Source organism: Pristiophorus japonicus, chromosome 1 (assembly GCF_044704955.1).
Source record: "Pristiophorus japonicus isolate sPriJap1 chromosome 1, sPriJap1.hap1, whole genome shotgun sequence".
Taxonomy (NCBI): Eukaryota; Metazoa; Chordata; class Chondrichthyes; family Pristiophoridae; genus Pristiophorus; species Pristiophorus japonicus.
The window spans coordinates 424,569,114-424,582,323 of NC_091977.1; the positions used below are offsets into that span (position 1 = coordinate 424,569,114).

The following is a 13,210-nucleotide window of genomic DNA, read 5'->3' on the forward strand; positions in this document are numbered from 1 at the left end:
AGGATGTCTCGGAGCGGGTGCAGGACATTCTGAAAAGGGAGGGTGAACAGCCAGTTGTCGTAGTGCACATTGGTACCAATGATATAGGTAAAAGAAGGGATGAGGTCCTACGAGAAGAATTTAAGGAGCTAGGAGCTAAATTAAAAAGTAGGACTTCAAAAGTAGTAATCTCGAGATTGCTACCAGTGCCACGTGCTAGTCAGAGTAGGAATCGCAGGATAGCTCAGATGAATACGTGGCTTGAGCAGTGGTGCAGCAGGGAGGGATTCAAATTCCTGGGGCATTGGAACTGGTTCTGGGGGAGGTGGGACCAGTACTAACCGGACGGTCTACACTTGGGCAGGACCGGAACCAATGCCCTAGGGGGAGTGTTTGCTAGTGCTGTTGGGGAGGAGTTAAAACTAATATGGCAGGGGGATGGGAACCAAAGCAGGGAGACAGAGGGAAACAAATTGGAGACAGAAGCAAAAGACAGAAAGGAGATGAGTAAAAGTGGAGGGCAGAGAAACCCAAGGCAAAAAACAAAAAGGGTCACTGTACAACAAAATTCTAAAGGATCAAAGTGTCATAAAAAGGCAAGCATGAAAGTTCGGTGCCTCAATGCGAGGAGTATTCGGAACCCAGGAGAGGGCTCTGAGCTAGTTAAAGTGGGTGAGAGCTCAGATGAACAGGACCCCAAGAAAGAATGCAAAAGGCAGGAATCAACAAAGCAGAGTAGCACTGGGGTAAGTGTAAACCACAAGGTGATAGGAAGGGACAATATGTATGAATATAAAGGGGCTGCAGGAGGGGTCAAAACTAAAAATCTTGTTTTAAAAACTAGTATAAAAACACTCTACCTAAATGAACGCAGCATTCGAAATAAAGTAAATGAGTTGACGGCACAAATCATTACAAATGGGTATAATTTGGTGGCCATTACAGAAACGTGGTTGCAGGGTGGCCAAGACTGGGAATTAAACATACAGGGGTATCTGACAATTCGGAAAGATAGACAAGAAGGGAAAGGAGGTGGCGTAGCTCTATTAATAAAAGATGGTATCAGGGCAGTTGTGAGAGATGATATTGGCTCTAATGAACAAAATGTTGAATCATTGTGGGTGGAGATTAGAGATAGTAAGGAAAAAAAGTCACTGGTGGGCATAGTTTATAGGCTCCCAAATAATAACTTCATGGTGGGGCGGACAATAATCAAGGGAATAATTGAGGCATGTGAAAAAGGAACGGCAGTAATCATGGGGGATTTTAACCTATGTATCGATTGGTCAAATCAAATCGCACGGGGTAGCCTTGAGGAGGAATTCATAGAATGCATATGGGGTTGTTTCTTAGAACAGTATGTTACAGAACCAAAAAGGGAGCAAGCTATCTTAGATCTGGTCCTGTGTAATGAGACAGGAATACTAAATGATCTCCGAGTAAAAGATCCTCTCGGAATGAGTGATCACAGTATGGTTGGATTTGTAATACAGATTGAGGGTGAGGAAGTAGTGTTTCAAACGAGCGTACTATGCTTAAACAAAGGGGACTACAATGGGATGAGGGCAGAGTTAGCTAAAGTAGACTGGGAACACAGACTAAACGGTGGCACAATTGAGTAACAGCGGAGGACTTTTAAGGAGCTCTTTCATAGTGCTCAACAAAAATATATTCCAGTGAAAAAGAAGGGCGGTAAGAGAAGGGATAACCAACTGTGGATAACCAAGGAAATAAAGGAGAGTATCAAATTAAAAACCAATGCGTATAAGGTGGCCAAGGTTAGTGGGAAACTAGAAGATTGGGAAAATTTTAAATGACAGCAAAAAATGACTAAGAAAGCAATAAAGAAAGGAAAAATAGATTACGAAAGTAAACTTGCGCAAAACATAAAAACAGATAGTAAAAGCTTTCATCGATATATAAAACGGAAAAGAGTGACTAAAGTAAATGTTGGTCTCTTAGAAGATGAGAAGGGGGATTTAATAATGGGAAATGTGGAAATGGCTGAGACCTTAAACAATTATTTTGCTTCGGTCTTCACAGTGGCAGACACAAAAACCATGCCAAAACTTGCTGGTCACGGGAATGTGGGAAGGGAGGACCTTGAGACTATCACTATCACTAGCTGGGTAGTGCTGGACAGGCTAATGGGACTCAAGGTAGACAAGTCCCCTGGTCCTGATGAAATGCATCCCAGGGTATTAAAAGAGATGGCGGAAGTTATAGCAGATGCATTCGTTATAATCTACCAAAATTCTCTGGACTCTGGGGAGGTACCAGCGGATTGGAAAGCAGCTAATGTAAAGCCTCTGTTTAAAAAAGGGGGCAGACAAAAGGCAGGTAACTATAGGCCGGTTAGTTTAACATCTGTGGTGGGGAAAATGCTTGAAGCTATCATTAAGGAAGAAATAGCGGGACATCTAGATAGGAATAGTGCAATCAAGCAGACGCAACATGGATTCATGAAGGGGAAATCATGTTTAACTAATTTGCTGCAATTCTTTGAGGATATAATGAGCATGGTGGATAGAGGTGTACCGATGGATGTGGTGTATTTAGATTTCCAAAAGGCATTCGATAAGGTGCCACACAAAAAGTTACTGCAGAAGATAAAGGTACGCGGAGTCAGAGGAAGTGTATTAGCATGGATTGAGAATTGGCTGGCTAACAGAAAGCAGAGAGTCAGGATAAATGGGTCCTTTTCGGGTTGGAAATCAGTGGTTAGTGGTGTGCCACAGGGATCGGTGCTGGGACCATAACGGTTTACAATATATATAGATGACCTGGAAGAGGGGACAGAGTGTAGTGTAACAAAATTTGCAGATGACACAAAGATTAGTGGGAAAGCGGGTTGTGTAGAGGACACAGAGAGGCTGCAAAGAGATTCAGATAGGTTAAGCAAATGGGCTAAGGTTTGGCAGATGGAATGCAATGTCGGAAAATGTGAGGTCATCCACCTTGGAAAAAAAAAACAGTGAAAGGGAATATTATTTGAATGGGGAGAAATTACAACATGCTGCAGTGCAGAGGGACCTGGGGGTCCTTGTGCATGAATCCCAAAAAGTTAGTTTGCAGTGCAGCAGGTAATCAGGAAGGCGAATGGAATGTTGGCCTTCATTGCGAGAGGGATGGAGTACAAAAGCAGGGAGGTCCTGCTGCAACTGTACAGGGTATTGGTGAGGCCGCACCTGGAGTACTGCGTGCAGTTTTGGTCACCTTACTTAAGGAAGGATATACTAGCTTTCGAGGGGGTACAGAGACGATTCACTAGGCTGATTCTGGAGATGAGGGGGTTACCTTATGATGATTGATTGAGTAGACTGGGTCTTTACGCATTGGAGTTTAGAAGGATGAGGGGTGATCTTATAAAAACATTTAAAATAATGAAAGGGATAGACAAGATAGAGGCAGAGAGGTTGTTTCCACTGGTCGGGGAGACTAGAACTAGGGGCCACAGCCTCAAAATACGGGGGAGCCAATTTAAAACCGAGTTGAGGAGGAATTTCTTCTCCCAGAGGGTTGTGAATCTGTGGAATTCTCTGCCCAAGGAAGCAGTTGAGGCTAGCTCATTGAATGTATTCAAATCACAGATAGATAGATTTTTAACCAATAAGGGAATTAAGGGTTATGGGGAGCGGGTGGGTAACTGGAGCTGAGTCCATGGCCAGATCAGCCATGATCTTGTTGAATGGCGGAGCAGGCTCGAGGGGCTAGATGGTCTACTCCTGTTCCTAATTTTTAGTGTCTTATATTCTTATGAAATAAAGGATGGTATCAAATTGAAAACAATGGCATACAATGTGGCCAAGACTAGTGGGAGGCCAGAGGATTGGGAAACTTTTAAAAGCCAGCAAAGAATGACTAAAAAAATGATAAAGAGAGGGACGATAGATTATGAAAGTAAACTAGCATAAAATATGAAAGAATTTCTACAGGTACATAAAAAGGAAAAGAGTGGCTAAAGTAAATGTTGGTCCCCGAGAGGTTGAGACTGGGGAATTAATAATGGAGAACAGGGAAATGGCAGAGACGTTGACCAAATATTTTGTATCGGTCTTCACGGTTAGAAGACACTAAAAACATCCCAAAAGTCAATAATCAAGGGGCTATAGGGAAGGAGGAAATGAATAATATCACTATCACTAATGAAGTAGTACTCGGTAAAATATTGTGACTAAAGGCAGACAAGTCCCTTGGACCTCATGGCTTGCATCCTTGGGTCTTAAAAGAAGTGACTGCAGCGAAAGTGGATGCATTGGTTGTAATCTACCAAAATTCCCTGGATTCTGGGGTGGTCCCAGTGGATTAGAAAACTGCAAATGTAATTCCTCTATTTTAAAAAGGAGGCAGACAAAAGCAGGAAACTCTAGACCAGTTAGCCAAACATCTGTCATTGGGAAAATGCTGGAGTCCATTATTAAGGAAGCAGTAGCGAGACATTTGGAAAAGCATAATTCAATCAAGCAGAGTCAGCATGGTTTTATGAAAGGGAAATTATGTTTGACAAATTTGCTGGAGTTCTTTGAGGATGCAATGAGTGGGTTGGCTAAGGGGGAACCAGTAGATGTGGTGTATTTGGATTTCCAGAAGGCATTCGATAAGGTGCCACAGAAAAGGTTACTGCACAAGATAAAAGTTCACGGGGTTGGGGATAATATATTAGCATAGATAGATTATTGGCCAACTAACAGAAAACAGAGAGTCGGGATAAATGGGCCATTTTCCAGTTGGCAAACAGTGACTAGTGGGGAGCTGCAGGGATTGGTGCTGGGTCCTCAACTATTTACAATCTATATTAATGACTAGGATGAAGGGACCGAGTGTAATGTAGCCAAGTTTGCTGATGATACAAAGTTAGGTGAGAAAGCAAATTGTGAGGAGGACACAAATAAACTGCAAAGGGATATAGACAGGCTAAGTGAGTGGGCAAAAATGTGGCAAATGGAGTATAATGTGGGAAAATGTGAGATTATCAACTTTGGCAGAAAAAATAGAAAAGCAAATTTAATTTAAATGGAGAAAAATTTCAAAGTGCTGCAGTGCAGAGGGACCTGGGGGTTCTCGTGCATGAAACACAAAAAGTTATTATGCAGGTACAGCAATTAATCAGGAAGGCAAATGGAATGTTGGCCTTTATTGCAAGGGGGATAGAGTATAAAAGCAGAGAAGTCATGCTACAACAGTACAGGGTATTGGTGAGGCCACACCTAGAGAAGTGTGTGCAGTTTTAGTCTCCGTATTTAAGGAAGGGAATACTTGCATTGGAGGCTGTTCAGAGAAGCTTCATTAGGTTGATTCTGGAGATGAGAGGGTTGACTTATGAAGATAGGTTGTCTAGGTTGGGCCTATACTCATTAGAGTTCAGTAGAATGAGAGGTGATCTTATCGAAACATATAAGATAATGAGGGGGGCGCGACAACGTGGATGCAGAGAAGATCTTTCCACTCATAGGGGAAACTAAAACTAGGGAAACTAGTCTCAGAATAAGGGGCTGCCCATTTAAAACTGAGATGAGGAGGAATTTCTTCTCTCAGAGGGTTGTAAATCTATGGAATTCTCTGCCCCAGAGAGCTGTGGAGGCTGGGTCATTGAATATATTTAAGGCGGAGATGGATAGATTTTTGAGCTATCAGGTAGTAAAGGGTTATGGGGAGTGGGCAGGGAAGTGAAGCTGAGTCCAAGATCAAATCAGCCATGATCTTATTGAATGACGGAGTAGGCTCGAGGGGCCAGGTGGCCTACTCCTGCCTTATTTCTTATGTTCTTATGTACTTATGTTCTTAATGTATTCATGTATGTGTAGTACATAGCCTGAGGAATTTGAGTTTCTAGTCATTTCATTTTATAGCTATTGTTTTTGTATAAGCTGCAATAAAAATGTTTCTGACAATTCAAAAATGCTATTTAAAGCTATTATTGCCAGGACATATGGGTTGGGTTTTCAGCTCATTTGCGCCTCGGTTAGCGCCTCAGTGGGGTATTTAAATGCTGTTTTTGGGCATTATGCCGAGTGCCCAGGATTTAGTGCCCAGCCAGAAGATTCGGCAATTGGTTTGCACCGGTGCAAAAACGTATCGCCTCACCCTCCGTTTTCAACGTGATTATGACGTCAATCGTCATGCAAGACTGCGCTACCACCCCGGATGAACTTTTAGCCTTAATGCCTCATTTAACCCCGCCCCAGAAAACGCCTGAAAAAAACAGGCGGTCCCAGAGTGCAGCAGGTACTATTGGCAGCATATTTAAAGGGAGGCGGGAGGATCTTATATCATAGTTGTCAGTGACTGCTACAGTTGCGCACAGAACGCTGCATGAGGCTCCGAGTTGCAAACGGCACTTTTATGTGACATGACACTTTACTTACACGGTCAGTGAGAGATTTCAATGCGGGCAATACTAGTTCACCAGCGTATCATGCTGGTTGTTGTTGGCAAACAACTTCAAGTTGGAAGAAGGTTTCTTGGCCATGTTAGGCCACGGATTCGTAGCTGTCGCTGAGTATGGGAAGAGGCCTTACCCCCCATGGGTTTACAGGGAACATCGCTCATATCTCCAGCTCTCTGAGGCACAGAGCTTTAGAAGGCTGCGCTTCCAAAACAAAGTTCCAGCAGAGATATGCCAGCTCGTACAGGCAGACATACAGCCTACCTGCCCCAACAGGACTGCGCCGCCCGTCAAGGTGAAGGTGACTTTAGCGATGGCCTTTTATGCCCCCGACTCCTTCCAGGCAGCAGCAACGGACAAATGCAGCATTTCGCTGCACACAGCACATTGCACATTGCTGCATTCACCAGGTTACAAGGACACTGTACACACACAGAATGGACTTCATAACATTCCCAATGAGCAGGAACAGCCAGAATGCGAGGGCTTTAGGGTTTGGAAAAATTGTAGGCTTCCCCAAGGTTCAAAGAGCCATTGACTGCACACACTTCGCCTTGCGAGCATCATTACATAATGCACAGGTCTTCAGAAACCGAAAGGGATATCACTCCCTAAACGTACAGCTGGTCTGCGACCACACGCAATGCATCCTCACAGCGAATGCCCGCTATCCAGGAGCGTACCTAATGCTTCAAATCCCACCATAGCAAGCTCTGGCATTGTATTCAAAATATCTGGTAATTTGTGGATTAGTACTAGAATAAAATGACCATAAAGGCTGGTTCACTAATGTCATTTAGGGAAGAAACTTACGATCCCTACCTGATCTAACCTATAGATAACTCCAGTCCAATATTATGTGGTTGACTTTAAGCGCTCTCAGAGTAACAAAGGATAGGCAGTAAATGCTGTCTTGCTAGTGTTAGCCACATTCCAAGAGCTAAGTAATTAAAACAAAAGTTCTTTAAAATGAATTGACTTCAAAAAACTGGCTATAGTAATAGCAAAAAAGTTCTCCAGGCAAAATGAGTGGCAGTATTGAAATGAAAAGAGCAGTGTTTTTATTTCAAGTCTTAAATCAATTGGACTTTGCAATGATCAGTATTTTGTGAAGTGAGATAGTTGTTGCACATCATGTCAAAAGTTATAGCCAAATGAGACAGGAGAGTCTTTCTCTGTGAAGAATGCAGCTAACAAAAATTTATTGTGTTGCAAATATTCATCGATTATATCAGTAGTGCTATTTCACAGAAATGTTAGAACAATTGTATGTATTGTCAATTTTAACACTCCAAGTTCAGGAGCAGCTTGCATCAGATTTGAGGCCACTTGCTTCACCCTAATAGACAACCTATACACCTTAAGTTTCCCATCTTGGCTATCTCAACAGGGAAAAATTGTATGGAGATTAAGAAATGGAAATGAGAATGAGAACCACTACCTTGGTTTGACAGGCTATGGATGACATTGACAACGACCTGGTCAAAGATAAATAATATTGCAGACAAAGAGGTATTCTGGAATTATGTTAAATTTAAATTTGATGTTTGAGGAAAAACAATGCATAGCCCTTGATGAAGAGATAAAAATGGGTTGGGTAGAATCCATATTAGAGTGAATTATATGTCATCTGTGAAAGGAAGGGACTGAAGGGGCCAAATAATCTTTTTTTGCTCAATGCTTTCTTATGTGGTTATAAAGATGCTCATAATCCCCATAGACTGCCAAGGATTTATTTGTATGCATTTTACTTCTCAATTAGACTAAGAGGGAAACTATATACTATTCGGATGAAATTCATAGTGCAAAACAGGCAATAGTGACTCGGCAGACTGTTGTACACTTCGCACAATTTTGATTTCCATTGACGTCAATAGAACAGGAAATCTGTGGGGTGTAAAACGAGCTGCCCCCTAACTCTTTCCAAAATTTCATACAAATTCACATGTGCTTACATTTAAACATTGGGAAGACCATCAGCTTTGCCCCCGCCGCAGACTATGTACCCTTGCCTCTGCTTCCATCCCTCCCCCAGCCACTATCTCAGGATGAACCAGATTGATTGCAAGCACAGCCCCATATCTTCTCCATCACCAAAATCTTCTACTTTGACCTCTGTACATTGTCCTCCTCTGCCCCTGCTTCAGCCCATGAGCTCCTGAAACCTTCATCTGTGAATTTGGCACCTCCAATCTATTTTCATGCTTCTATCCTCCATTCTCTGCAAATTTCAGCTCATCCAAAACTCTGCTGGCCATATCCTATCCTCAGTGACCTATATTGGATCCCGAGCCCCAAAGCCTCCAATTAAAATTCTCATCCTTATGTTTAAATCGCTTCATGGCTTCACCCCACCCTATCACTGTTGCCTTCTTCTGCCTTGCAATCCACCAGAATTCTGCATTCCTCCAATTCTGATCTCTTGTGCACCCGGTCTTCCTTTGACCCCACCACTGGTGGTTATGTCTTCAGCCATCTAGACGCTACTCTTCAGAATTACCTCAAGGTCGATCCATCTCCCTCCCCTCCTTGAAGACCCTCATTAAAAAACATCTCTTTGACAAAGCGTTTAGCCACCCCTCCTAATATCTCTATCTTTGACTCGGTGCCTGATTATATTTCTGTGAAGCACTTTGGGACATCGTTCTACATTAATGGCGCTATATAAATGTAAATTCTTGTTGTTGAAATCCTATATTTAAAAATGTGTCGAATTGTGTGAGTCTAAAGGAGCAATTGGAGACTAGTGAGTCTACTTAAAATAAAATGATAGAGGACCTAGGTTTAAGTTGACTAGGGCTGAGGTCGTCAAAATCCCTGACATAATTTTCTGCACAAGAAACTATGGGCAATGTAATGTATGCACCTATGAGTATGCTCACAGATTTGTAGAGCTGTTGCAGTGTGATAGTCACAAGACTCAATAAAACCCCATTCAGTTGGGTCTAGGTCATCCATGATGAGGTATGCAGTTGTGAGCCTAGTGGATGAACTGGTAATGTGTTGTGTGATTGCTAAACCTTTGTTAATAAACCAATTAGTTCTGAATAGAAATGTGTTGCTATGAATTCTTAAGCAAAGAACCCATGAAGCAAATACATTACATGTGGAACACTGAACTTCAGCAGGGGTGCAAAATAGGCAATGTGTGATTGTCCATTCGTTGCATGCCCTGGGGAAAGGCAAATCAACTAAAGTGATAGCGGGCAGCCGGTTAGTACTCCCGTCGAACTTGGAAGTGCACGTTACATTTAATAGATGGTTCCTAGTACTGATTTTTTGTTTTACATGATTGTGCCATAGATAGACTACTTTATAAAAAAAATCACATATCAGAAAGAAACATTTTTAAAAGCTTCACATTCAAAAGTATTTTTTTAAATCTTCAATTTTTTTTATGGCAAATCTTACAGAAACAACTTACAATCTAATCCCTTTAGACATTTACTGAAGCTAAAAAAACAATTAATCAATGACAGAACAATAAGAAATATTTAGTAAGGAACTGTAATGTAAACAACAGCCTTGAAATTCACCAGTGGAATACTAGTGTATGAACGTATTAGTTTTACATTCCCCTCTTTACTATTTAAAATGGGTTAACATCTTTACTAAAACAGCAAAGGGAATAATTTCAGACAAATGCATTAAATGTTTTCAAGCTAATATTCCATGGGAGAATTTTAGGACCCACATATATTTAATGCACAAAGCATTCCGCCAGTGACCAACAGCAACATGACACAAGATAATCAAAGGAGAAATTGTAGCCCCGATTCGGAGCAAGAATCGGCTTTGTGGGGGCCAAAGCAGGTGGTGAACCGTGCGGTCCCCCAGAACGCCTTAGATACATGAATGGACCCTGCCTCTCACCCAAAGCCGGCAGGAATAACATCACCGCCGGCGGGCAGGAGTTAAAATTCGAGGGGGAGGTTAGACTGCCACTGGAGACCCATGGAAACAGCCCTGTTGACATCATCAGAACATCACACTGCCATTTAAATTATGCCTCTGCTCTTTTGCGAGTGCCCCTGTGCCTAAAATCAGGGAATCAAAAATGGTGTGGGGAGTGGGAATGTGTCGGGAACATAACATAAACCTCTCCACCCTATATCTTAAGCTCTTGCTTGCACCATTCCCACCAGACCAGGGGAGAGGGGAAGTTGGGAGGAATGAGGGGTGTTAAAATGGGCCCTTTAATTTCAGGGAAAATTTTAGATTTGGGTAAATGCATTTATTTGAAGGTAAAAGTAGTCAAGCCTTATGTCAGAATTCCTTTTGCCTAGCTATTAGCCTCATTCAAGCTGCTGCTGTTCTTCTCAACTATTTTTTGGTTAGGGTCAACTGGAATTTCAACTTCACTTTTGATTCACTCCCTTCTTCCGTTTCATTATGTAACTTTTGCTCTTTGCTGCAATGCTTTATTGCCTGTTTGACCCTGTGAGGTAAAATGAGTGATCGCAAATCGGCAGCCCGTTTTACATCATTTCTGATTTATATTTTCATTGACTTCACCAACGCAGCCATAAATATCTGGTTGTTCTCAGTAAGTGAAAATATTTTGTGTGTAGGTAAAATGACAGAAATGAACAGTGCCCAGACTTTGATAATGAGGAATAAATATTAAAGGGCTCCTGATGCTTACTTTTAATGTATATCCATTCACATGTCTATTTATCCGTGATAGCTTTGGTAATACCTGCATTCGTTCCACCTCCAAGAAGGTTGCTGTCTGAAAGGCCTTTTCCCAGAGAATGAGTTCACATTCTAATTCCACACTGAAGACAAGGTCCTCTCCATTTTCTGTCTGAACACTAAAACAGTGCTTCCGCCGGTCCCACAGATCACTGTCCTGATGAAAATCTGAAGTTATATAATCTGGCATACATCAATTAATATTTTCACCTAACACACACATTAAGGATATATATTGCAAATGCAACACCTGGTGCCTGAAAGGTGTTTATTTTAAGTTACAACCTGATTATTGCAGAAAGTGAATCTTTATAACAAAAAGTGTTGGGAAGTCTTTTTTCTAAATTTACTTCCAAATGATGATGCAATTTGTCTGAAAAGGTATCCATGCATCATAAAATCATTGACGTGTTGCTTGCACATTGCATCATTTTGATGAAAAGTGATGTGCACCTTTCTCTTTTTCACAGGCCAAATATTTTAAGTTTCATCCTCTGAAATATATATTTTTAAACTCAGCATCGTAACATGGAAAGTTAGCTTTTTAATGGAAAGGCCAATATTTCAAAGTTACTGCTTGAGTGGGCTGCTTTTGATTATCTGATTTTATGACAAAAGATATCGGATATAAAAGATGAGATGTCATGGTGGATCTCAGTAAAACCTTAGTAAGGCCACAGTTGGAGTACTGTGTGCAGCTTCGGGCTCCACACAATAGCAAAGATGTTGAGGCATTAAAAAGGATACAGCACAAATTCACTGGGATACTGAGTGCATGCGAAGAGATGCTCGGTCACTCAACCAGGAAACACCAGGACAGGTTTGAAGAGAATGACCAGGAGATTCAGGAGCTAGTAGATTGCAAGCGCAGGGCATTTCTGAACCTAAAGCAACAACCCAACTCAGGAGCAGCAAAGCAGCTCCACAGACAGCTGAAGGCCGAGGTCCAACAAAAAATCTGAGATCTGAAGAATAGATGGTGGGTGGAGAACGCACAGGAGATCCAGCAGCTGGCCGACAGCCATGACATGTGAGGATTCTTCACCGCAGTCAAGTCCACCTGCGCCCCAAGCACCCACGGCCCCACCCCACTGCTGGCCAAGAACGGGGAGGCGCTCATCAAGGACACTGAGGCAGTCAGGGCCCACTGGAAGGAGCACTTAATCGAGACTCTGCCTTTGACACAAGTGTCCTCCACTCCATCCCGCAGCATGCTACCCGCCACTATCTCAGCAAAACGCCAGCCCTGCACAAGGTAGAAAAGGCCATCCGTCAGCTCAAGAACAACAAGGCATCGGGAGTGGATGGAAACCTGCTGAGGCACTAAAGTATGGCGGAGAGGCACTATTGGCGTGAATGCATGGCCTCATCTCCCTTATCTGGAAGGAGAAGTGCATGCCTGGACATCTCAGAGATGCCGTAATCGTGACCATCTTTAAAAAAGGGGACAAGTCCAACTGCAGCAACTACAGAGGGATCTCCCTGTTGTCGGCCACGGGGAGTCATTGCTAGAATCCTCCTCGACTATCTTCTCCCTGTGGCTGAGGAGCTCTTCTCACTGTCACAATGTGGATTCCGTCCACTACGGGGTACAACGGACATGATTTTCATGGTGTAACAACTGCAAGAGAAATGCAGGGAACAGCACCAACCCTTGTACTCTTCTTTGACCTCACAAAGGCCTTGGACACTGTTAACCACTTGGGACTATGGAGCATCCTCCTCCATTTCGGATGCCCCCAAAAGTTTGTCCCCATCTTCTGCCTGCTCCACGACGACATGCAAGCCATGATCCTGACCAACGGATCCACCACAGACCCAATCCACATCTGGACTGGGGTCAAGCAGGGCTGTGTCATCACACCAACCCTCTTCTCGATCTTCCTTGCTGCAATGCTCCATCTCATGCTCAACAAGCTCCCCGCTGGAGTGGAACTAAACTATAGAACCAGTGGGAACATGTTCAATCTTCGTTGCCTCCAGGTTAGATCCAAGACTGTCCCACCCTCTGTCGTTGAACTACAGTACGTGGACGGCGCTTGCATTTGTGCACATTCAGAGGCTGAACTCCAAACCATCGTCAACATATTCACCGAGGTATACGAAAGCATGGGCCTTACACTAAACATCCGTACGACAAAGGTCCTCCAC

The 13,210-nt window shown here is 42.8% G+C and overlaps 1 protein-coding gene across 1 annotated transcript in view; it reads right to left on the reverse strand.

Moving 5' to 3' along the window:
- The window catches only part of sntg1 (syntrophin, gamma 1), a 225,346-nt gene that overhangs the window by 39,629 nt on the left and 172,507 nt on the right, over window positions 1-13,210 (reverse strand). The window contains exon 14 of the mRNA XM_070885809.1: window positions 11,064-11,216. Within this exon, the coding sequence (XP_070741910.1) occupies window positions 11,064-11,216 (153 nt within the window). The remainder of the gene's footprint in view (window positions 1-11,063; window positions 11,217-13,210) is intronic.